Below are 24,243 nucleotides of genomic sequence, written 5' to 3'. Positions count from 1 at the left end.
AAAGGAGGCACTTGGAACCCGGCACTGTCCAGGTCCAGATACCTGCTACGACTCTTCACAAAAACTCCAGAACAGGCAGCCCCCACCCCTTCCCACCTTCACCAGAAGACACAGTCGCAACCACCACTCATCTGCCTTATTCCCTATGAGGTCTGGGAGGCCTGAGAAACAACCCTCGTATTCCAGTCATTCTGCCGTGCCCTTGCACAAAAGGAACCCTTCTCTTGTGGCTTTCGGGTGGGTGGGGGTTTTTTTTAAAGCAGGAAACCCCCAAGAAATCATCAGCCGCAGACCTGCAGTTCCTGGCTCTGGTTGTAAAACTCCTCCCGGTCGTGCTGCAGCTGGCGGATCTGGCTGTGGAGGCGGGCTACAACGCTGTCGTGCTCTTCTTGGAACTGGCGGTATCTGCCCTGCTCCTTCTGCAGACTGACCTTCAAGGACTGGATGTCCTTCTCCTGGAGCCGCAGCTGGTCTTTCTGTCCGGAAGCACAGATCGCAGGTCAGACAGAGCCCACGCTCCAGAGTGCCAGATCTTTTGCACACACAAAGCCTTCTCTCAAGCCCCAAACTGAAAAGCAGGCTGGCCCAGGTTATCCTCCGGCCAAGGGGCCACCAAGGTTAAAAACATCCCCCCCCCCCAATTTCCGGATTCTGATATTTCTGATCCCCAAAACATTTGAATCGGGAATTGTGCCGGGGAGGAAGAAAGAGCAGAGGAGAAAAGGAGGCCAGGTCTTCTGCCTGTAGAAAGGGCCCTTTCAGCTTTCAAGGGTGGATGCATAATAGACCGGTGGGGGCCTGCTTTCCCTCCCCTCCCTGTTTCCACAGAGTAGGGTGGAGACTCGCAGTGTTCCCTCTAAGCTGAGTTAGTGTGAGCTAGCTCACAATTTTTTAGCCTCCAGCTCACAGATTTTTGCCTTCGCTCAGGAAGGAGGGCTCCAGAGCAAACTGATTGATACAGTAGCCAAATCGCTTGCTCACAACTTTAAACCCAGTAACTCACAAAGCAGAATTTTTGCTCACAAGTCTCCACAGCTTAGAGGGAACATTGGTGGAGAGGCACTTCAAAAATTATTGATTTCCTTCAGATTGGGCGTGATCACCCTTTTCAGTAAACCGGGAGTACTGCCCGAGTGTTTATTACAATAGATGTTTTCCCCAACGTGGCTTTCTGGAACAATAATATTCCCATTGGGCAAGCCCTGATGAGAAGAGCCAGGCAATTAAACCTACTCCCCTGGATGCTTCACCTTTCGTAACCTGAACTACTCTTGTTCTAAAGAAGTGTGCGTGCATACAAAAGATTATACCCAGAACCAGGGCTCTTTTTTTCCTTTTTTTTTTTTGAAAAAGAGGTGCCGGAACTCTCAAGAGGGAAATCACGAACTTCTAAATGTTTTAAAAAGAATTTTGTTGAAGAGGTTCTGGAACTCCATTCCAGCGCATTCCCCCAGAAAAAAAGCCCTGTCCAGAATTGTCCAGGACGGCAAAGGATGAGATGGTTAGACAGTGTCATAGATGCAACGAACATGAAGTTGAACAAACTTCAGAGGACGGCGGAAGACCGGAAGGCCTGGCGTGATCTGGTCCATGGGGTCGCGAAGAGTCGGACTCGACTGTGCGACTGAACAACAACAACAACCAGAACTAAAAATTGTTGGACTCAAAATTCATTCGGTTGCTTCAGATCAACACGGCTACCCACCCTAATCTACTTTTGTTCCGTTTCCGAACTCTGAACGTGTGCAGCCAACCCTTCTGCAGTATTTACACTGAGAACACATCCGGCAGAAGAGCTGTGCTTTAAACGGCGTAGAATTATGACAGCACGGCCATTCTGCCTCGGAAATGCTCAAGACCAGAAAAGACATGCAAGCGGGACCCGTTCTCCTGGCCGCCTCCCCCCCACTGTCACCAACTCCTGGTTCTGAGCGAATGAAGATTACGCTAGGGTGCTGCTTCCCACGTGATGTGGCAAGAGGCAGACCAAGCACAGCAACATGAGCGTGGGAAAGCCTGGATTACTCTTTGAGAAGAGACTCAGGCCTCAGTTCCCTCTGCAACCCCAAGGACTAGCTTCCCTTTTCCCAGTTCAAGCCAGAAGTGTCTTATGATGCCAAGCTTGCAGGTTACACCAGACAGCCACACAGAAACAATTCACCAATGTCAAACTTCCACAACTTCCACGTGCAAAACGTCCAGAAAGGGTTTTCGAAGCCTGATCCCCGAGTGACAGAAGGCTTCCAGGAGACCTGGAAAGAACGCGACACGTGGGGATTTCCGGCCCAGGGCTGTCGGAGACCCCTCCCTGGCCCCTGCTCACCATAGCCGCGTTGTGCTCCTCCAGGGCCGCTGCTTTGATCACCTTCCGCAGGAGCCGCCGGTTCCGGAGTGCATGCTGCTGCCTTTTGAAGCGCTCATACAGCAGCTGGTTGTGGAGCAAGAGCAGCTGGTTCCGCAGGGTGTGGATCTCATCTGAAGGGGGAGAACCTGCAGAGCCCACAGGGGAGGGAACGAGGGGGGTGAGGCTAGCAGACAACCACAGAGGCCCTTTGGGGCTGTCGAAGGGAAAGAAAAGAGGCCCTTCAGCTGGAAGCGGCACCCGCCAAAGTGAAAACACACCATTTTGAAGCTGGAAATGGCATTCAAAAATTCACACACACAATTTTATGTGGCGTCCAAGTGCTTTACACTTGTTGGCACCCCCCTTTTTTATTTTGGAAGGGAGAAAATATGAAGCCTCATTTGCCAGGCAGATACTAAATACCAACGCAGTGCAGAGGAGCAATAAAATAGCCCTTTCAGGATCTAAAGTAGCTTAGAGACAGCCAGGAAAAGTATATTCAGACAAGGATTAACACAGAGCCCCGAAAAGCCTGTTTACCTCCAAAGTGAGTCCAGTCAGCTGATTTGCTTGGCAAGGGTAATCTGGAAAGGAGAACAAAATGCCGCTTTATTCTGGGCTGCAGTGAATTTGCTGAGTGTTACATAAATGTGGTAAAGGATTTAGAAATCATTTAGACTTTTGGCAAGGAGGCGACCGCAAGAGGAGAAACACAGGCAGGGATGTTTTCCCAAGCACCTCTGCAGCCATCGGGGCCAGAAACTTGGATTTGGTTTAACAGGCGTATTAATGAGATTACAAGTGCTGTGCTGGAACTATTCTACCTGGGCCACAAGCGCAAACGAGCTGTGCACGAACAGCTCCAATCAGCCAGTAGAAAGAACAGAGAGAAACACGATCACATTAGGCCGCCCCACTTCAGAATCCCGGTGGGGAGGAACGGCTGCTGCTGGAATAGCCAGAAGGGACTTGCCTGCACATTCAGATGACACATTTCAGGGAGAAGACTAGGCTGAACTACAACTCTTCTCCTTGACTTCCTAGTTTGGTTATGTGCTGAGCACTGCTATGCACAGGAGCCTTCCCAAAATCCATCCCACCCCGTGCAGACTGAAGCTGCATAACTGCATGTGTTTCGAGCACACTGCCGTGAAAAGCAGGTTGCTTACCAGTAACTGGTGATCTTCGAGTGGTCATCTGCATTCGCACCAATGAGATCCAGCGCGTGTACACTGAAGCCCATTGGTGTGAAGCACAGAGACCACGACGAAGATAAGCAGGTTGCTTACCAGTAACTGGTGATCTTCGGGTGGTCATCTGTGCATTCACACCAATGGGATTCAGCGCGCACGCGCTGGATCGATCCAGCGCATGCGCACTGAATCCCATTGGTGTGAAGCACAGAGACCACGACGAAGATAAGCAGGTTGCTTACCAGTAACTGGTGATCTTCGAGTGGTCATCTGTGCATTCACACCAATGGGATTCAGTGCGCACGCGCTGGATCGATCCAGCGCATGCACACTGAATCCATTGGTGTGAAGCACAGAGACCACGACGAAGATAAGCAGGTTGCTTACCAGTAACTGGTGATCTTCGGGTGGTCATCTGTGCATTCACACCAATGGGATTCAGTGCGCACGCGCTGGATCGATCCAGCGCATGCGCACTGAATCCATTGGTGTGAAGCACAGAGACCACGACGAAGACAGTAAAACCCAGCACTGGAGAGGGGGTGTGGCTCAGTGGTACAGCACCTGCTTGGCACACAGAAGGTCCCAGGTGCAATCCCCCAGCACCTCCAGTCAAAAAGTCTGGGTTGTAGGTGATGGGCAAGACCTCTGCCTGAGACCCCGGAGAGCCGCTGCCAGTCAAGACTGACCCTGACAGACCAACAGCCTGATTCTGTATAAGGCAGTGTCGCTGACTGCCCCCACCCCGAGCTGCCCTAGCCCCATTCCTCAAACCGAACCAAGTACGCAAGGCAAGCACAAGAAAAGCACAGGCGTGAGGTCACGTCAGGCAACCCAGTCCTCGCCTTAGGAAGCCACGTGGAAAGGCAGACGGAGGCCCTGCTGCCTGCGGACCCGTGCAAGCGGAACCCCCCCCCCACTCACTTGTTAAGCTCTTTGCTGTGGGCATCTGCTCCGTGCTGTATGAGCCTGTCCAGCACTTCCATTGGGGAGGCGGAGGGAGCCCCGTCTTCGTCTTGGACCCCCTTGGCTCTCTTCAGCAGTTCTCCTGTCTTTCTGCTGACAAAGAGGCAGGCCGTCTTTGGCAAAGCCACCTCGAAGAGGTGCTCGTAATGGGGAGACGGCTCGTTCCCCAACCCTGCTCTCCTGCGGGCCGGGATCTTGTAAGGGCTGGGGGTGAATATACTCGTCTCTGCAGAGGCCTGGCTTCCCCTGTTACCAGCAGGATGGTCTTCAGAGTCTCGGCAGGGCCGGTCGATGGGCGTGAAGGCTTGCCTAGGCGTCTCCCTCGCGTTCTCGGTCCCAGGTTGGTCCAGACAAGGCGTCGCGGGATCAGAGTTCAGGATCGGCCCCTGCGCATTTGAGGCTGCCGACTGGGATTTCTTCTGGGAGCCGGACAGACTCTCGTTGAAATGGTAAAAAGGAGAGTCAAACCCGCCCCGAGGCACCACGGGCTCAGCCTCTGCTGTGGTGATCTCGGAGATCTCTTTCGATATTGCATCTGTGGGGAGGAAGTCAAGAGAGGAGACTCAGTCTCTACTGTGGCTCTCTTGCCACGAGAACTAGAAAACCTGCCTAAGAAAAACGAAGGAAACCAAGAGTCCGAGGTAGCTGAATTCTGTGTTCCAGGCTGCAGTCCCACAGAATCACAGCATCGATGGCTGATGCGGTAACGGCAAAGGTGGCAGCCCTCACCTCCCACTGGGAGGAAAGATGGTGCCGTGGTTCTCGCGAGCTGCTCCCACCCTTGGAACAGAACAAAACCCACTCCCACCAGCTCTTCAGCTTTGACTTCGAGCCTTCGCAGGTCAGATCACTACCTTCCTCTTTGTCCTCAACGCTGTCTTCTAAGTCGGCCAAGTCCCCTAAGAAGCCAGGAAGATCACTTAAAGTTACAGAACTTTTACTACCGTGGGAGTCTGTGGGGAGAAAAGGGAGAGAAAAAACCACGACGAGTTAGGCTTAACCACCAACACGAAGACTGTGGCACCGGCTCTTTGTTGCAATGCAAAGGCCAAGCCCCCCCCCCCCGAAGACTCTCTTCTCTAAGGACTCATTAATTCTCAATTCTGTTGAATCAGGAGCTTGGCAAAGAATAAAAGAACTAGTGGAAGAAATCCAGTTTCTGGTGGAGTGCCCTCTGGAAGGAGCCACCGAGGCTCCAAAAAGTAGCTCAGCGTGCTGACTCAGAGCTGCCACCGCTTGTGGCCAGTGCAGACTCATACGCCCGAACCTCCCAGCTCGACCTAAAGCACTAGAAGCAAGCAAGACTCTTACTTGGCCACCCATCTTCTCTCCTCTCTTTTGCACGTGTGGCTGCCATTTCAGGGAGGGAAGAATGTCCGCATCAGCCTTACCTGTAATTAATGCTAAGCCAGGTTCTTTCTTGATCAAGGCTCGTTAATCTGCCTGAAGTCCTAGTCCAGGGCAGCGTTCCCTCTAAGCTGAGTTAGTGTGAGCTAGCTCACCGTTTTTTAGCCTCCGGCTCACACGTTTTCGCCTTAGCTCAGGAAGGGATGGCTCCGGAGCAAACTAATTTCTGCAGTAGCCAAATGGCTCGCTCACAACTTGAATGCCGGTAGCTCGCAAAGTAGGATTTTTACACACAAGACGCCACAGCTTAGAGGGAGCGTTGGTCCAGGGGTTCCCAACCTTTCTGAGCCTGCTGGCGCCGTTAGACTTCTGACACGGCATGGTGGGTCCAGCCACAAAATGGCTGCCGCAGAAGGCAGAGCCAGCCACAAAATGGCAGCTGCAGCTTACCTTGACAGTGAAGACTAGGGCTGCCAGCTCCAGGCTGGAAAATACCTGGATGTTTTTTTTGGGGGGGGGAGCCTGAGGAGGGCGGGGTTTGGGGAGGGGAGGGACCCCAGCAGGGTATAATGCCATACGGTCCACCTCCCAAAGTGGCCATTTTCTCCAGGAGCACTGATGTCTGTTGCCTGAGGGTCCTTTGCAATTCCCGGGAGATATCCAGCCACCACCTGGAGGTTGGCAACCCTAGTGAAGACCTTTGCGCTGTGATGGCAGCTTTCTAAAAACACTGGGTGGGCCCCGGGAAAGGGGTCGGCGAGTGCCATGATGCCCACGGGCACCACATCAGGGACCACTGTCCCAATCAGTAACCTGGTTAACAACAGCTATGGTTAAAGGCATGACAAATGGAAACTGGAGGGAGAGAGCACACAACTTAAGAGAGCACACAACTAAGAGAGCACACAACTAAGAGGTGGACCGTGGTGCAGATGAAGATGCTCTGAGACGCCTGCTGAACTTCTAGGGCACTGAGACTACACGGTGTCTTGCAGACCGGCACGGCTACATTTGCAGACTCTTCCTCAACACCCCCCCGCCCCATTTCATTTAGAATGCCACTATTCAAATCCCTCAGACAGATCAGGTAGCTGGAATACATTCTAGTCCAGGGGTGTCAAACATAAGGCCCGGGGGCCAGACCAGGCCCATCCAGGGCTCTTGCCCGGCCTGCAAGCGAGTGGTAGTATGGAAATGTAAGGTACTCCCCCTTTTATGGTATCCCTTGGGAAAAAAAACTAGTCTTGCATATGATCAAATACATTTATTAGGGCTTTTGTGGGCTCCCCAGTAATTCAACTGCTTTCACTGCTAGGAATCAATTGCTTTTGTTTGTATTTTGAGTACAAAATAATACTGTTAATTGGAGTTGACTGTGTCCTTTACAAAGTTTATATCTCCGGTACCCGACAGTGACATTTATGTCAGACCCAGCCCTCGTACCAAATGAGTTTGACACTTCTGTTCTAGTCGACTGGACTTTCAAGCTTGGGGCACAGAGCCTCCCAGCTGTCTGCGGCTTCTTTCCCCAGCCAAACTCGGATGCAGAAACGGCCTCGGCTAGGCCAAAAGTGTTGGAGGGGGCCAGGCTACAAGGAGGGGTCTGCGCTCCTCAGTCATATGCCCCTTTTGCAGCAGAAAAGCAACCCACCCACCCAGTCCCACCACCACCACATCTGACTGGTCCTAACTGGGAAGCGGAAGACCACAGCATCTCTTCCCAGTCAAGTTTATTAAGAGGAAAGAAACAAGAATGAAGAATACCTAAAGCCTTCATGTGGTTGATGACAATGTTTTGCTGTCGGGGCAAGGAAGGCCTCCAGTGATCCAGTTTATCCTCCTAGGAGAGAGGGAAGATCCTATGCAGCAGGCACATCAATTACAATACGACCCCCGTTTGTCACACGGTAAGCAAGGCACATTTTTTCTCTTAAACTGGAAGGCATGCCCAAAAAGGTTTATTTTTAAAGTAAGAGCAAAAACTACTTGCTCCCTGCACTGGTCTGGAAGCTTTCCCCCTCCGGGGACAGGTAGTTCAGCTGTATCTGTGCACCGCAAGATTGAAAGATGCAACTATAGATAAAAGGAAGTACTTCTTCACCCAAAGAGTAATTAACACACGGAATTCACTCTCACAGGAAATGGTGGCGGCTACAGGCACAGACAGCTTCAAGAGGAAACTGGATAAACATATGGAGCAGTGATGGAACACCCTGTCTCGGGCAGTGATGTTCTGTATTCTTGGTGCTTGGGGGTGCCACAGTGGGAGGGCTTCTGGAGTTCTGCCCCTCCCCCCGGGACCACCTGATGGCACCTGGTTTTTGGTCACTGTTTGACACAGAGTGTTGGGCTGGATGGACCACTGGCCTGATCCAACATGGCTACTCTTATGCTCTTAACTACATACTGTGGTCCAATAGTGCTGCATCTGCTCTGCGTGCAGAAAACCCCACCAGGGTTAAACCCCTGGTGCCTCGGATCGGGGACTAGGTGACACACAAAAGGCCTCCCCTCCCACCAGGGAAGATGCTGCTGGGAAGAGGAAACTGTACTGGCCTTGAGAGACCAAGGGCCTGACTCAGCAGAAGGCAGCTTCCCCATCAGGCAGATATGAGGCAGAACCGCCAGCCAAGGCTGACTGGGAGGAGGGCAGGGTCAGTGCAGCACATCAGGCAGGCAGGCTCTCCAGGGGAAGGGATACTGGGCTCCAGTGTTCCCTCTAAGCTGAGTTAGTGTGAGCTAGCTCACAGTTTTTTAGCCTCCGGCTCACACAATCTTTTCTTAGCTCAGGAAGGATGGCTCCAGAGCAAACTAATTTAGGCAGCAGCCAAATTGCTCGCTCACAACTTTAATGCCAGTAGCTCACAAAGTAGAATTTCTGCTCACAAGACTCTACAGCTTAGAGGGAACATTGCTGGGCTCCCAAGGAGACTTGTTTTTTGTTTCAGTTTCTTGCAGCACACACACAAGGGTGCCCCAAATGTGTCCCCACAGACATGCTTCCAACTTTAAAACCTCTAACAGTAAAAGCAGGAGACCGTCTAACCCACCCTGGCTTGCCAGGAATTAGCTTGCCAAAGCAAAGCATTTCAAAATCATTAGGCTAAGCCCGGAGGAGGAAACCTTGCTCTGGCTAGCAGCGCCAAATTTCACTGGTTACCTTCCTGGGAAGTGCGGCAGCAGCGGAAGGAGCAGAAACGTGAACATATTCGTCTGAAATGCACAATGGAGGGGGAGAGGTGGCGGGCGTTCCTGAGGGCGTTCCTTTCCCAACTGCTAAATAGGCAGAGAAAGAGATTATTCCCCCCCTCTGGCACTGCTCACCCCAGAAACACAAAGACACTTGGCACCTGAGGACTACTGCAGGTTTCTGATACCCCGAACTCCATGGCCGAGGGCAAAGAAGAGACGAGCGCAAGGAGCCCTCATCTTGGCAGACCTACCAGATGTGCCGAAGAACTTGTAAGGCTGGGATGAGGCTTGCGAAGGCTCCAAAGCGACTCCAGGGGAAGTGGGGGGAGTGGTCATGCCACAGACAGCCGAGGGGCTCCAGAAGTTAACCTGGAAGGAGAGTTGCAAGAATACAAGGAAGAGAATTACAACAGAGGGAAAAGAAAGGGGGGGGGGGGGGGGGAGAGCGCAAAGCGGGTGAAGCGGGATCCAGCACAGTTCACGCATTTACTACTGAAACACCAGCCTCCCTAAGACGCCAGAGTGTCTACAGTGTACAGCAACGTCCTCAGCCTTCCTGAACCTGTGGGCACCTTTGGAATTCTGAAAGCGTGGGGGGCACAGCCACAAAATAGCTGCCACAGCTTACTGCCAGCCGTACTGTGAGGATTCTTGTTCAGTGGTGCAGCTGTTACCAAAGCATCATTTTAAAAACAAAACCCTGCACCGCCAATTGAATCTCCAGTGGCCAATCAGAAGCCTTGCTGGGCAAAAAAACCCACCAGGCCCTAACCACTTTCTAACATGGCAGCATCAGGAGAGGTGTCAAAGGGTGCCAGGGTGCCGACGGGCACCCTGTTGGGGATTACTGGTGTTCAGTGTGGAATTTTTTTTTTTTTTTTTTAAGGAGATGCTTCATGCTAGGTCCCAGATAGCCTAGTATTGCCCAACCAAGTGGGCAGATGCTTTTTGGGGTCTCAGCATTTTGCCCGGTGCTGACAGTCTTTAATGGGAGAGTAAACGGCTGGAGCTGGGAATGCCAAGAAAAAGGGCACCAAATTTCAATGGGCAGGAGACCCAGGCCCCCAACCCAGCAGTCGCTCCAGGCTCATACCTGTCATTTCCCCCCAGAAGGAAGTGCTGCTGGCTTTGACGCCAGTCCTCAGCACCCACTGCCATGCAACCGTCAGGAGCTGCCCTATCACATCATGACCCCTATCACATCATGCCCTATCACATCATGACCCCATTTAAGCCCAGCTCCTGAGAACGAACACTTGGCCTCTGAAACCCTCTCAAAGCAGATACCGCTTACCCACCCTGCTCGCTTCGACTTCCCAGTCTTCCCCCCATCCAGAGGATTCGAGTCCAGTAGCACCTTAACCAGCAAGTTAAGGTGCCATGGGACTCAAATCTACCTGTTCTACCAGTGACTGACATGGCTGCCCTCTGGAACTGTCCTCCGCTCCAGGAGGACCACTGGCACGTGCCGTTCCACACCACTCCCCACCTCAACTGCAAATGCTGCGAAGTGAAGAGTCCACATCCCCTGCCCTACTCATTCGAGGGGGAGGAGGCGAGAGACAGAGGCAAGCCCCATGGGGAGGTCGCAGCCCTCCCATCCTCTCGCCAGGGATGGGTCAGTTTGCTTGGAGAGGGGTCGGAGGTCATGGGCTGAACCAGAGAGTTGGAAGAGGCCCAGTGAGGCCCCTGGGGCCTTCACGCCAAGTACGTGCTCTATCACCGAGGTACCCTTCCCCTCAAACAGGAATTCATCTCATGCTTGCCGTGTTACCTGCAGAGGCTCAGTTGACAGACATGAGGACTGAGGGTTCAAAATCTGAGGTAGCTGCCCTGATATGTGCACTAGCCGAGAGCCGGAATAAGGGGTAGAGGTTGACATGCCTGGATTTAAAGAAAGAAAGGGGGGGGAAGGGGAGCAGGCATTAACTTTTACGCATCTCAGCAGAACAGAATTTGTCTTTTTCAAACTGATCGGTACTGCGCTGTTTTCAAGTCTGTACTGGAAGTGTGTCTCAACACATCCTGTGCACTCTACACAAAAAGCGTTGTGGCACAGAAGTTATGATCGGCAGGGAAACAGAAAGAGATCATCAAAGACTTGAAAACGCTCCATGGATGGTCGGCACCGCAGGACAGGATCCAACAGACTCTGGGTGCCATAAATTAAGTGTATGGTAATGTAAGCCTTTGCATCGTCAAAAGCCCACTTCACCAGAATGCAGACATGCTTGGTGAGGCTCATGGGAAGCCACCGCGCTCCAAAAGGGAGAGAGAAAGGTGTGTTCATCAACTCTGGCTGGTATGGAAGTCGGGTGGAGTATTGCATTTGAAGGCGAGAGATGCAGAGACTGAAATTCCTGTCCAAGTACAAAGCTCACTCTGGTTTTCAAGCAAGCCAATGTACTGTGCTGCAAGCTGCTCAACACTGGCTCCTTGCAAACCGTGGCATGCGAAATCAGGATCCAGCCTCAGCAATATACCCTTCTGCCACATTTCCACCAGCCTGAATTCCTTTCTTCCTTGCTTGAACTGGAGTTTTGCATCACACACGCATAGATACCCTGGCTGCTTCTTGAACCAGGGTTTACAAAAGGAGGATGCTTTTCCAAGGGTGGACTCTGATGTGCATATCACCATGTGTAAAGATACACCAGCCGTAACCCTGTCATGGAGCAATGTTCCCTCTAAGCTGAGTTAGTGTGAGCTAGCTCACAGTTTTAGCCTCCAGCTCACACATTTTTGTCTTAGCTCGGGAAGGAGAGCTCCAGAGCAAACTAATTTATGCAGAGTAGCCAAATCGCTCGCTCACAACTTTAATGCCAGTAGCTCACAAAGTCGAATTTTTGCTCACAAGACTCCACATCTTGGAGGGAGCATTAGATGAGAGGCTGACAGGCGGATACAGCTTGCCCATTTATGAAGATGGACTAGCCTAATGGAGCTGCTCAGCTTGGGAACAGCTTGATTCAGCTGGACAGAATGGATTTTACAACTGGGAAGGAAAATGTGTGACCTCTTTGACATGTTAATACCCCACTACTGGCCAAGCAGGATCTGGAAGGCTTTGGGTTCCAGATCCAGAGATCTAGATTGGTAAATGCCTTTTTGGCACACAAGGGGCAAGGCCCAAAAGGGAGCTGTCCCTTTGGGCCTGTATGTATGTGAATCTGAGTGTGTGACCATGGGTGGAAATGCAGAAGGACCAGCATGCATACCATGCCTGCTCCCATCTGTCTGCCTCCAGCCAAGGAGGGGAAAGATGCACACAAACTGTTAAGTCTCAATCAGTCACCTGTTCCAGGTGCCTTCATTTACGTAGCCTGCGTGCTAGAACTGGACTGTGTTTACTCCTGAGTTTGTGCCTTGCAGTAACAAAAGTTGATTTAGTTAAGAGGCATGGCCTGGATTCCTCACCCACATCCTAGACTGCTCGCCAAACCTCTGGGCGGCGCCAGATACAGGGGCGATTAAAGGGGTGAGGAGGTGGGAGTAGAGATGTAAAATTTCTGGAAATTTTGAAGCTCAGGGAAAAAAACCGTTTTCCCCCCGTTTTTTTCGGGGGGAAACGGAAATTTTCGGAAAAATTTGAAAAAAATGCTACATTAGCATTTATTTTGTCTTTTCTAGATTGAAAGTCATTCTGTTACTTTAGGAACATAAAATATGACTATGGACATTTTTAATTGACATGAAATTCACAACTAGCATATTAAAAATATAGTGTATCCAAACAGGTATTACAAACAGAATACCCACCCACATGCAAAAACAAAACTGAAACCTTTTCCATTTCTTGTGACAATAGCACCTCCTAAAGGAAGAAATGCATCTTGTTCTTGCATTGGAGAGTTCAGTTTGTAACCTAGGACTTGCTTGTCCACAGTGCACAGAAATTAGATCAATTTGAACACCTTGTCTTAAAATATTTTATTCATCATGTGAAAATAAAACGTTCCATAATCAATTTTTTTTCTTTTCTTCTCTTTTTTCAATTTTTCCAATTTTTCAGGAAAAGAACAAAAAGGCTTCAGGAAAAAAACGGGCTTTCCGTTTTTTTTCCGGGCCTTCACATCTCTAGGTGGGAGCGGCTACCGACGGAGAATTCCAAACCCTGCCTAATAAGGGAATCGGGGCGTCCATAAAGGCGACTTCCTGCCCCAGCTTCCAGGCATGGCTGCACTCTGGTGAGAGGATCTCGCTGAAGGCATGCAAGGTACCCTTTCCAGAAAACCAGGACAAACCCACGCAGGGTTCCCAAGATAAAAAATCTACTGTACTGTTCCCACTGCCAGGAGAGTTACAGAATCTTACCAGCACCACTGTACAAAGTAATGTAAGGGCTGCCATCAGGGTTGGCTGGGCGGTGCTGCAAGTGCGGACATAAATGCTGGGAGACTGAACAGTAGCCATCTTCATAGGAGGCTTCCGCTGGGTCCAGGGAGATTTTGGCACACTCGATCACAACATCGTGGGTTTCTAATCTCTTCCACCTGTTTCAGATCCAGGGACAGTCAGACAGTTTAACATGCAGCCATTACTGCACTTAATACCTCCTCCTATTTTAAAAGGGTTCGAGAGATACATTGATTACACCAAGAGCAATACGTTCATTACAAAAAGCTTGGTTTCACATATCTGCTCATATGATGACTGGCCATGTAGGAAAGATCTGGGCCTCATTCAAATTATCAGTCAGGCCCCGTGCGGCAACAGTGGGGAAAAAGCAGACTCGACATCAGGGATTACTAGGAAGGGATTGCAAAGCACAGCACGGGGTTCCAAACTGTGACACCCTGCCAATTCTGTGGAGCTCTGATGGGCCTACCTTACTCAAACACCCATCCCAATACTCTGGGAGCTGGGAAAGGTACAGAATGGGAAAGTGAGATGGTCAAGGGGCTGCAGCCATTTTCCCTTTCCAGTAAAGGTTAAAGACTTTTCAGCTTTGGAAGACGGATTTCTAAAGGGAGGCCAAGAGAGAGATTTATGAACAAAGGAGAAACCTGCTTTCTTCGTCCTTTGTCCTCTCAAAACACTTGAGCCAAGGGTCAACTAGTGAGACTAACAGCAGGTTTAGGACAGACCGCGCCCCCGCCCCCCCCAGCTCATAAAGGTAAAGGTAAAGGTTCCCTTGCTCAAAAGCCAGTCGAATCCGACTCTAGGGTTGCGGTGCTCATCTCCGTTTCAAAGTCGAAGAGCCAGCGGTGTCCGAAGATGTTTCCATGGTCATGTGGCTGGCATGACTAAACACCATGGCGCATGGAACGCTGTTACCTTCCCACCGAAGTAGTACCTATTTATCTACTTGCAATTTCTTGCTTTCGAACTGCTAGGTTGGCAGGAGCTGGAACTAGAGACGGGAGCTCACTCCGTCATGCGGCACCTGGGTCTCGAACTGCTGAACTACTGACCTTCCACAGCCTGCAGTTCAGCGTCTTAAAGAACAACAATATTTTATTCCATCCTAAGTGCTCTAAAGGTCACTTCATCATTGAAGGTAGACTCGCTCAGACAGTAGGACCTGGATCCAGGTGAGGGGCTCAAAATTCCAGAATCCTCTCTATACAGTGGCCTTGCATTCCCAACTAACAACAACGTGCCAAAAATCCAGCACAGGTGCATGCTGGTGAGGCAGAGGGTGAGGATACTCTCTCAACCCCCAGGGCACAAGGGGCTCCTTCTCACCCTCATGTCTCCACTCGTAACCAGGGAGTTCTGTATTCAACAGAATACAAGAGAAACGATGAATGACATTTCCATTGTATTCCTCTGACCAAAGGTGCAATTTCTTGCTTTCGAACTGCTAGGTTGGCAGGAGCTGGAACTAGAGACGGGAGCTCACTCCGTCATGCGGCACCTGGGTCTCGAACTGCTGAACTACCGACCTTCCACAGCCTGCAGTTCAGCGTCTTAAAGAACAAGATTTTATTCCATCCTAAGTGCTCTAAAAGGTCACTTCATCATTGAAGGTAGACTCACTCAGACAGTAGGATCTGGATCCAGGTGAGGGTCTCAAAATTCCAGAATCCTCTCTATGCAGTGGCCTTGCATTCCCAACAACAACGTGCCAAAAATCCAGCACAGGTGCATGCTGGTGAGGCAGAGGGTGAGGATACTCTCTCAACCTCCAGGGCACAAGGGGCTCCCTTCTCACCCTCCTTATGTCTCCACTCGTAACCAGGGAGTTCTGTATTCAACAGAATACAAGAGAAACTATGAAGGACATTTCCATTGTATTCCTCCGACCAAAGAGACTTTGGTTCTCCGACCTGGTAGCGATGGCACAGAAACCATTGGAGAGCTTCCCCATGGACCGTGACATCCTTCTACAGGGTCCACTGCTCCATCCTGCTCTGGGATGGGCTCCACCTCTTTGCGTGAAAAACAAAACAAAACTAGAGCGACATGGCTAGCCAGGAAAAGATCTCTAGGTGGTCTTGGCTTCTTGAAAGCCCTTAACCAATGAGATCTACCAAGCCACTTGGGCAATTTCCCACTGGCACTGTTAAGAGAAGACAACCAGCACACCTGTTGCAGGTGCGTTAGAGATTCTCCACTTCCTCCAGGACATACTGCAACAGAACCAACTCTCTTCGGTGCCAGGTGGCGACTGTTCATGGGTTTCCTGACTTGTCACAGAACATCCACCTGCTAGACACAGTCAATTACAGCCTTCTCAAAGGGAAGCAGCCCTAGCCGGTCCTCATTCTCATGTCACGTTCAACAGCAAGTAAATCTCCACACACGTTTCCAGGGAAGTGTTATGCTTTATTAGACTACAAGTCTGTTACCATGTCCACAAGATTATTGTTAGGAATGACCATGGGGCGGAAACATCCCTACATATAGCAGGATGAGGCAAATGGCTGAGCAAATGAAATCCGAGCACGCGTGCGGGAATTCTCCCGGCGGGAGGTTACATGATACGCGGGAGAGTCTCAGTGCCCCATGAGAGCCGAACAATTCACATCTGCGGTGGAACACAAGCCCTCCCCCCGTCACAAGGTCAGACAGATAACACAGTCTGGCAGCACTGGTTCTCACGGTCTCCCTATCGCTGTTTACGGCAAGCGGGCAGAGCAGCAAGCAAGCGAGGAGGCATGCGCCGTAGCGCCAGGAGCAGAGAAGGGAACAAGCAAAACATGGCAGCTAGCTGACAATTTCCTTCTGTGGAATTTCCCAGGTTGCTGAGAGTTCTACTCAAGCCTCTCTTGAGCCCCTGACATCGGCTACACTGAGAATTCAGGTGTTCAAAGCAGCTTCTTGTGCCTTCAACCTCAGCAGGGAGGGCTTCAGAGCTATCTTTCCTCCAGCTCAGAGATGAGTTTTTGCTTCTTGCAGAAGGACTAGGTGACCTTACACACCAGCCCATCTTTGTTGCCATCTACAACTCTTTGTTCCACAGGGCCTAGAACCTCTGTCCTCAATCTGTAGCCATCCCAGCCACCGTATGGGATAGCGTTCTGAGTTAGAGGTCTGGGAACTCCCCACATCCACCGAAGAGGGTAACAACTTTCATACCTCTGGATTCTGGCTGAACAAGTTTTTATCCAACAGAATAAAAGACAGCATCATAACAGAACTTATGCAGATGCGTCAGAGCATGCATTTCCCTAGCCCTGAAACAGTCAGCATCTCCTGTCAACCTCAAATGTGACAGTCTTTGCTACAAGTGGCCACTACACACGCAACCCTCTCCACCGATGTATTCATTGCATGCACAGGTAGGGCAATGACTTGGGCTTCGGCCTCGGCTGCAGCTACTATTGACAGAAATCTTCTTCTAAAAAAGTAGTTCCTTAATTCTTCTTCCAATTTTTCTCACCCAGCTAATAAAGCACTTCAATATCCCATACAAAAGATACCTTCCTCCACTGATGGAGAACAAAACATTAGACTTACTGCAAAGGTTGCCTCTCATCACTGGAGCAGAAGGTATCCTACCCTGCACTAGTTGGCAGAGGAGGAATTGGAAAGGAACTCCCTAAGTCAACACGGACACTACCAGGTTTTTCCCCCACCTATTTTTCAGCCTTATAGAATCTCCGCTGACGGGTCTTCAGGGAGAATTCCTTTAAGTGCTTGTGACACCAGAGGTAGAAGCCTGGTAAGACATGAACTGGGGAGCTAAGTGCCTCCTCAAGATAGTGGAAACCTTTGCAAACACTGCATATGGCCTGCCCATGGAGCAAGGAAGAGGCACAACCCCACAGGATACCTTAAGAACATCAGAAGAACCCAGCTGGACCAGCCCGATAGTCCAGCACCCTGTCTCACACAGTGACCAGCCAGTTCCTCTGGACAGCCAGCAACAGGGCATTGGGCCTTCCCCTGATGTTGCCTCCTGGCTCTAGGATTCAGAAGATTAGTGCCGCCACTACCATCATTATTGTTCCATCATCCCTGGCCCTGGAAGAAGGGAACATCAGCATCTTCCAGAACAGATAACCCTGAGTAGTAGAGCAATTGTATACCATCTGCGGAATATCATAGCAGAACATCCAGAGCACTTTTGTTAAGTATAATGCTATTATAATGTTATTGTATTGAATTGATTTTAAATGGTTTTATATATGTTTTATATTGACTTATGCCTCTTGTAAGCCGCCCTGAGCCCGCATGCACGGGGAGGGCGTGGTATAAATTTGAATTAATAATAATCATAAATAAATAAATGTGGAGGTTTCCCTCAGCCACCGTGGCTAGCAGCCACTGATAGACTTATCCTCCATGAATCTACCCAATTCCCTTTTAAAGCGGTTTATTCCTGTGGCCATCACTACATCCTCTGGCAGCGAATCCCACATTTTAATCACCCTCTGTGTAAAGTAGTATATCCTTTTGTCTGTCCTGGATCTACTGCCAATCAGCTTGACTGGATGCCCTCGGGTTCTGGTATTTTGGGAGAGGGAGAAAAAAGTTATCTTTGTCAACTCTCTCCACCCCATGCATAATTTTATAAACCTCTATCATGCCCCCTTCCCCTTTGCCATCTCTTTCCTAAACGGAAGAGTCCCAAACTCTTCAGCCTTTCCCCCTAGGAAAGGTGCTGCAATCATCTTGGTTGCCCTCCTCTGTACTTTTTCCAGCTCTCCCTTTCTCAACTGATCAAGACGTAACACACATAGAAAGCATAGGAAGCACCACCCGCTGCTGCCAAAGAGTTTTTACACCAAACCATTCATACTGATCTCACTCTCCAAAAACAACTGTCATCCCTGCCCCACCCCCTCCGTCCAGAACGCAGGAGACAGGTGCCCGAGTTAGTTCATACAGAGGCATCTTCCTAGTAGCTCTGAAAGATAGGCCAGGGTACTACTGAACAGGAGCTCAAATTTCTCCTCTGCAGTTGCTGGGCCTGTGGAGACAAAAAGCAGCAAGTGCTACTGCTGCAGGCAAAGCAGACCACATCCAGACAGAGAACCCTGAACCTGACAGGCGGCATTGACTTCCTTTCTCTCTGAAAGATCGCCGCTGTATGGCAAGGGAGCCAAAGGAAGTTCCAAAAGCACCTGGTAATGTGTGTGGAGCAGAGGAATGTTCAAAGGGGGGAAAGGTCCGGAATTCAACTGGGCTAGCACAAGTGACTCCGTCTCCCAACCTAATGATACTGATGTCATTTGTGTTTAAAAAAAGAAAAGAAAAGATAATACAGGAAAACCAAGCTCTGTCTTTTACTGCCCTTTCATCTTATATTTAAAGAGATGTACTTTGCCCAAGGGCAAAATACATGGAACTCAAATCACAACTGGGCACCTCGAAAGGATTTGTTACCATGTTCAGGGCAGCAGCTTAACTTCATCGAAAATGGGAGTTGTGGTTTGTCTTCAGAGTAATACTCTTTCCGAAGTTTGTTCATGCATACACACACACCTCTAAATGCCACACATGAATGCCAAAACCAACCACCCTGCTGCCTGGGTGCTGGTAGGGAGCCCTGCCCCCTATGCACTATGTGCCTTAGGTAGGTTAAAACTGAATTTGGAACCCCTATGTAAACCGCTCAGAGACCCTTCGGGTTAGGAGCGGTATATAAATAGAATGTAAATAAATAAATAAATAAGAACCAGAGGTTAGTTTCACCTAACAGCTGTCCAAGGTTTGCCAAGCATACCCACCGGGAGACACAGCCAATCCATTCTCACCAACAGGGGTGATCCTTTTATCACATTTATACCAAGGGTCTTTTTCATGAGGGGGCCCCAAGGTGTCATACAAGGATGGACCAGACTCCTGGCGATGCCTGTTAAAACAGTCCTGATCAGTGTTCCCTCTAAGCTGAGTTAGTGTGAGCTAGCTCACAGTTTTCTAGCCTCCGGCTCACACATTTTTGCCTCAGCTCAGGAAGGGATGGCTCCAGAGCAGACTAATTCATGCAGTAGCCAAATGGCTCGCTCACAACTTTAATGCCAGTAGCTCAGAAAGTAGAATTTTTGCTCACAAGACTCCACAGCTTAGAGGGAACATTGGTTCAGATACGTCTAGCCCAAGCAGCAGCAAATATATTTTACGTGGGGCACTGCCTACAGGAGGGACACAGACGCTGTCCATTCCCCCGCCACGGTCTCCCTTCAAGGAACATCTTCAAAAGCCTCTCAAGAGAAGGGAACTAATGTACCTTCGAGGGTCCAGCTCATGATCCTTGGATCCAGTCACTAGCTCTGGATGGATGCGCACATGTTCCATCATTGGCTGCCAAGACAGAAAAAGAGAAAAGGGGCTTGAAAACCGCAGAGTTGGCGGAGGACCAGGTGACTGGTGGGCTGGCCCAGAAATTTGTTCTCATTCTCTAGCTCCCTAGTAGTTTGAATCACAAAACCCTACACACAAAACCCTCCGATTCTACCCTATTTCCATCCGAACCTTAAACGCTTCATATTCTTTTTTCAAGATTAGGAAGACCACATACTCCCTCAACCACTATTAAATCCAAATGCTGGCATTCAGTTTTATTTAGAAGCTTTCCCTTTATTCTTTCTTTTGCTCAGGAGCAAAGCATCACTTTATCTGTTGCAAGTGATGCCGCTATGAATAGGCGGGCAGTCAAAGATTACCGGTGTATGCATCAGGTAATTCCAAGGACACATCAGTGATTAAAAAGGAAGTGTGGGATTCTTTCCCCCTTACCTTGACAACCTCTTCAAAAGTCTCCAAGTTTTCCTTCATACTGTAGTGAGAGCGCAGAAACGAAACGAAGTTGCAAGGGTACATTCCATAAAGGCGGTGAAAGAGGGAATACACACTGGCATGGAGGTGAACTAAATAGATCTCTGCCACGTGACCTGGGGAGAAAAGGAGGGAAGGTTTACGAGGCCACCACTTTATGGAAAACACGGGGGAGGGGCTAAGCATTTGGCACTAAGCACCCTGTGAAATCTTCCTGACCTCTTTCTTAAAGTGAGCATACAAGTTTCTAGCCTTTATGGATGCAATATAAGATTTGAAATCATTCATATGATACTTGCTGATATCATGGGAACTGAATATTAATTTCCAGTGGTTGCAGTGGGCCTGACACCACTCCGTGTCTTCCCCGTGACCTACAGAAACAGAACTGTGGAATATAAGAGAAGCTACACAACCGGGTAATCATTGCAAATGGTGTTTTTTTTTTAATTGTTGGATTATGTTTTCTTGCCACACCAATGAGTTCCAATTAACTGGAACTTAATTCCTAAGCGGGTGGCTATCATCAGTATATTCCAAACATTATGCTTAGATCTTTGCAGGACGTGAAAATCAAGGACAGTTTCCCACACAGATGGGGAGGAGAAGCGTTTGACTCTGCACTAAAGAGGGTTCCACAAAAACAGCACGGATCCCCAAACTCCTCCTGTTGAAGCAGGACAAGGATGTCTCACTGCACTCGGCTTTGACAATGACAGGCACAGTGCACAGGAAAATCACCCAGGCGGCAACAACAGCTGACTCACTGTTAATAAGTATTTCCCTTTATTTTGTTTCTTTGTAAAGAGAAATGTTTCCACATTATTTGCTTTTAAAAAACACAACACAAAGCCAGACCCACCACTACTTCCAACTGCTGCTCAGCACATACGATGGCGAGGTCAGAGAAGGATTTTCTAAATGAAACACCCACTATCTTCTTTGGTATAAGCTGTTGTGTGCATGCACACTTCATCGGATTTCTATTATTTTATCTATACTCCGCTCTACCCCACAAGCAGGCTTGGGACGGCTTACAACATAAAACCACCAGATAATAAAAAACAACAAAGCACAATATATTGCATCAACAAACGGTAACAAAAACCCGTGCCTTGTGTCAGTCAAGGAATAGCAGGGAATGAAGTGTGCAGTGTGCACGCACACGAAAGCTTATACCCAGCATTAAACTTCTGTGGGTCTCAAAGGTGCCTCTGGACTCAGACTATGTTCTGCTGCTTCAGACCAACGTGGCCACCCACCTGGATCTATCTTCTTTGGCATAGCGGATGCCCCCCGCCCCCAACATGTCATATGTAACAGGAGACTTCATCTTAGAAAACAGAGCCATGAAAGAGGAAGCTGAAACTACCACATCCCCTCACTGGCACACGTGTTGTGGGGAATGGCAAGCCAAGAGGCTTTAGGCCATCAGCCCAAACACAGCACATCCATCTTTGCCACAAAGTACATGGACAGAGGAGCTGCGGTGGCTCAAGTGGTTAAGATGCTGAACTGCAGGCTGTGGAAGGTCGGTAGTTCAGCAGTTCGAGACCCGGGTGCCGCATGACGGAGTGAGCTCCCGTCTCTAGTTCCAGCTCCTGCCAACCTAGCAGTTCGAAAGCAAGAAATTGCAACTAGATAAATAGGTACCGCTTCGGTGGGAAGGTAACAGCGTTCCGTGCGCCTTGGCGTTTAGTCATGCCGGCCACATGACCACGGAAACGTCTTCGGACAGCGCTGGCTCTTCGACTTTGAAACGGAGATGAGCACCGCAACCCTAGAGTCGGATTCGACTGGCTTTCGAGCAAGGGAACCTTTAACCTTTACATGGACAGAGAGCCTTCCCCCTACCCAATTACCACAGAGTCGTTTCATCACTGGTAGACCCCAGAACTGTGCTTTAAGCAAGGGAAGACGATGAGTAGGGAAGGCTCATTACACTTAGCTACGGCCAATACACTAGCAGTGAAACTCAATCCAGACAACAAGGACTGATGAATTACAGCCTATACCAAATGAGGTGCCCCTTCCCCTGAGGGATGTGGGGTGTCCACAGATGGAGGTTCAGGTCTCCTCTAGGGCAAGCGACTCCTTTGGCTAGCGCACCAACTGCAACCTTCCCTGGACAGGCTGCAGTGATCCATGCTGCATTCGCATTCTGGCTTGATTACCTGGACCATGCTGTACACGAGGCAGCCTTTGGGACCCATTTGGAAGCTTCAGCTGGTATCAAACACAGCGGCAAAGTCACTGGCTGGTGCTTCTCGCCATTCCTGAAAGCTCTACACTAGAAAGAGCTCTATGCCAGCTCCTGTTTGCTTCCACACCCTAATTCACAGTGCTAGTTATGACTTTGGACACTCTACCCATCCAGTGAGTGGTATTTGGTCTTCCCTGAGCGTTACTGGAGATAGGCTTGTGTGCGTTACATCATATTCTAGCTCATTTGGGAGGTTATTTCATGTGAGCAAGCATAAAGAGCCCAGATTTGAAAAGCCCAGGGTACCCTGATTCTGTCAGATCTTGGCTGCTAAGGAGGGCTGGCCCCTGGGTCAGCATTTGGATGGGGGACCACCAAGGAAGACCAGGGTTGCTATGCAGAGGCAAGTAATGGCAAGTCATCTCTGAACGTCTCTTGCCTTGAAAACCCCATGGGGTCACCGTAAGCTAGCTGCGACCAGACGGCAAAAAAAAAAAAAAAGTATAAAGGGTTATCTTGTGAACCAACTTCGGAGCACTATGCTGAGGAATGGCCCAGTTTTGTTCTCCATAACAGAATCAAACAAATGCGCTGAAGTTAAGCCAGTCAGCCACAGCTATCCATGATGGCTGAAGTGAACATCCGTGTTCGGCTACCCCCCTTTTGACTGTAAAAAAGTTTTTCATAAGATCCAGCCAGTACCTTCCTGCCTTTATTTTGAAGGGCATTATCGCAAGTCCTCTCCTCTGCTGCCAACAGGAACAGCTCCCTGCCCTCCTCTAAGTGACAGCCCTTCAAATACTTAAAGAGAGCAATCATGTCCCCCCTCAATTCCTACATACGGGGATCCAGAATTCTAGCCCAAGGCTGGGAACTCCTCCGGTCTGGGAGCAACCTGGTAACTTTGTCCGTAAGAAGAGCCCCCCCCCCCCCCGCCACTCCCTGCAAACTCTCACCTGGGTTCTTCAGGCACCAGGATGAAAGGCGCCCGAAGATGCCAAAGAAGTCGTGGAGATATTGCTTGCCAGACTGGGGTATCATCGGCAGCATCGTTATCAACACTAGCACACCGGTGATGAGTACCACTATGTTGGTGTCAGTCTGTAAAAGAGGGGAAAGGGCAACCGTTTTAGAGTCCCGATTTCAATGGAAACAATGAAAACCACAGACAGGAGGTTAAATGCCATTCCTGGATGACACGCAATGGTGACGGGGAGCTGCACATTTGTACATGCCACCATGAAACCAAAAAACAAACAAACCAGAGATACAATAAACATAGCAAATTAGTACATCAGGGAGATCTGGAGGAGATGCGGCTCAGTGGTAGAGCCTCTGCTTAGCATGCAGAAGGTCCCCGGTTCAATCCCTGGTATCTCCAGCTAAAAAGATCAGGCAATAGGTGATGCAAAAGACCTCCGCCTAGGACCCTGGAGAGCCACCGCCAGTCTGAGTAGATGATACTGACCTTGATGGACCAAAGGTCTGATTCAGTACAAGGCAGCATAAGGCAGCTTTTCCTGAGATATTTGGGGCAGAGGACTAAGGTCCCCAGAGGCCTCCTCTGCTTGGACCTCCTCTAGAGAAAGACCACTGCAGACCCAGGTTTGGGTCACAGACTAAGCAGCTGCATGGTGCTCACCTTTCTCCCTGCTCAACTGCCTGACCAAGCCACACAATCCACACTACTGGCAAAGAGGTGGGCTAAACTTGCTTCAGGCCCCCTCCAACAGGGCTGGCTGAGTCCTGTCCATGTCAAAGCTTCTGAAGGAACCCACAGCTCAGGCAGTAGTTCTTGAGAGAAATTTCCATCAAGTTGAGACCTGAAT

At 49.8% G+C, this 24,243-nt stretch overlaps 1 protein-coding gene and 1 non-coding gene across 2 annotated transcripts in view; one reads left to right on the top strand and one right to left on the bottom strand.

Annotated features, from left to right (window-relative positions):
• Positions 1-24,243, bottom strand: part of TSC1 (tuberous sclerosis 1) — a 60,981-nt gene that overhangs the window by 12,638 nt on the left and 24,100 nt on the right. The window contains exons 6-18 of the mRNA XM_015413982.1: positions 23,371-23,515; positions 20,173-20,327; positions 19,664-19,737; positions 13,357-13,535; positions 10,817-10,926; positions 9,294-9,411; positions 9,011-9,126; positions 7,615-7,690; positions 5,358-5,456; positions 4,462-5,038; positions 2,885-2,928; positions 2,324-2,490; positions 294-476 (exon numbers count right to left, since the gene is read on the bottom strand). Coding sequence (XP_015269468.1) covers positions 294-476; positions 2,324-2,490; positions 2,885-2,928; positions 4,462-5,038; positions 5,358-5,456; positions 7,615-7,690; positions 9,011-9,126; positions 9,294-9,411; positions 10,817-10,926; positions 13,357-13,535; positions 19,664-19,737; positions 20,173-20,327; positions 23,371-23,515 — 2,043 coding nt within the window. The remainder of the gene's footprint in view (positions 1-293; positions 477-2,323; positions 2,491-2,884; positions 2,929-4,461; positions 5,039-5,357; positions 5,457-7,614; positions 7,691-9,010; positions 9,127-9,293; positions 9,412-10,816; positions 10,927-13,356; positions 13,536-19,663; positions 19,738-20,172; positions 20,328-23,370; positions 23,516-24,243) is intronic.
• Positions 23,724-23,795, top strand: TRNAA-AGC. The gene has a single exon. It is a non-coding gene; the product is annotated as a tRNA-Ala (tRNA).

This window comes from Gekko japonicus, unplaced genomic scaffold, assembly GCF_001447785.1.
Source record: "Gekko japonicus isolate JY-2015 unplaced genomic scaffold, Gekko_japonicus_V1.1 scaffold2029, whole genome shotgun sequence".
In the NCBI taxonomy this organism is placed as follows: Eukaryota; Metazoa; Chordata; class Lepidosauria; order Squamata; family Gekkonidae; genus Gekko; species Gekko japonicus.
The sequence above is the reverse complement of the archived record's forward strand: the minus strand, read 5'-3'. Positions and strand labels throughout refer to the sequence as shown.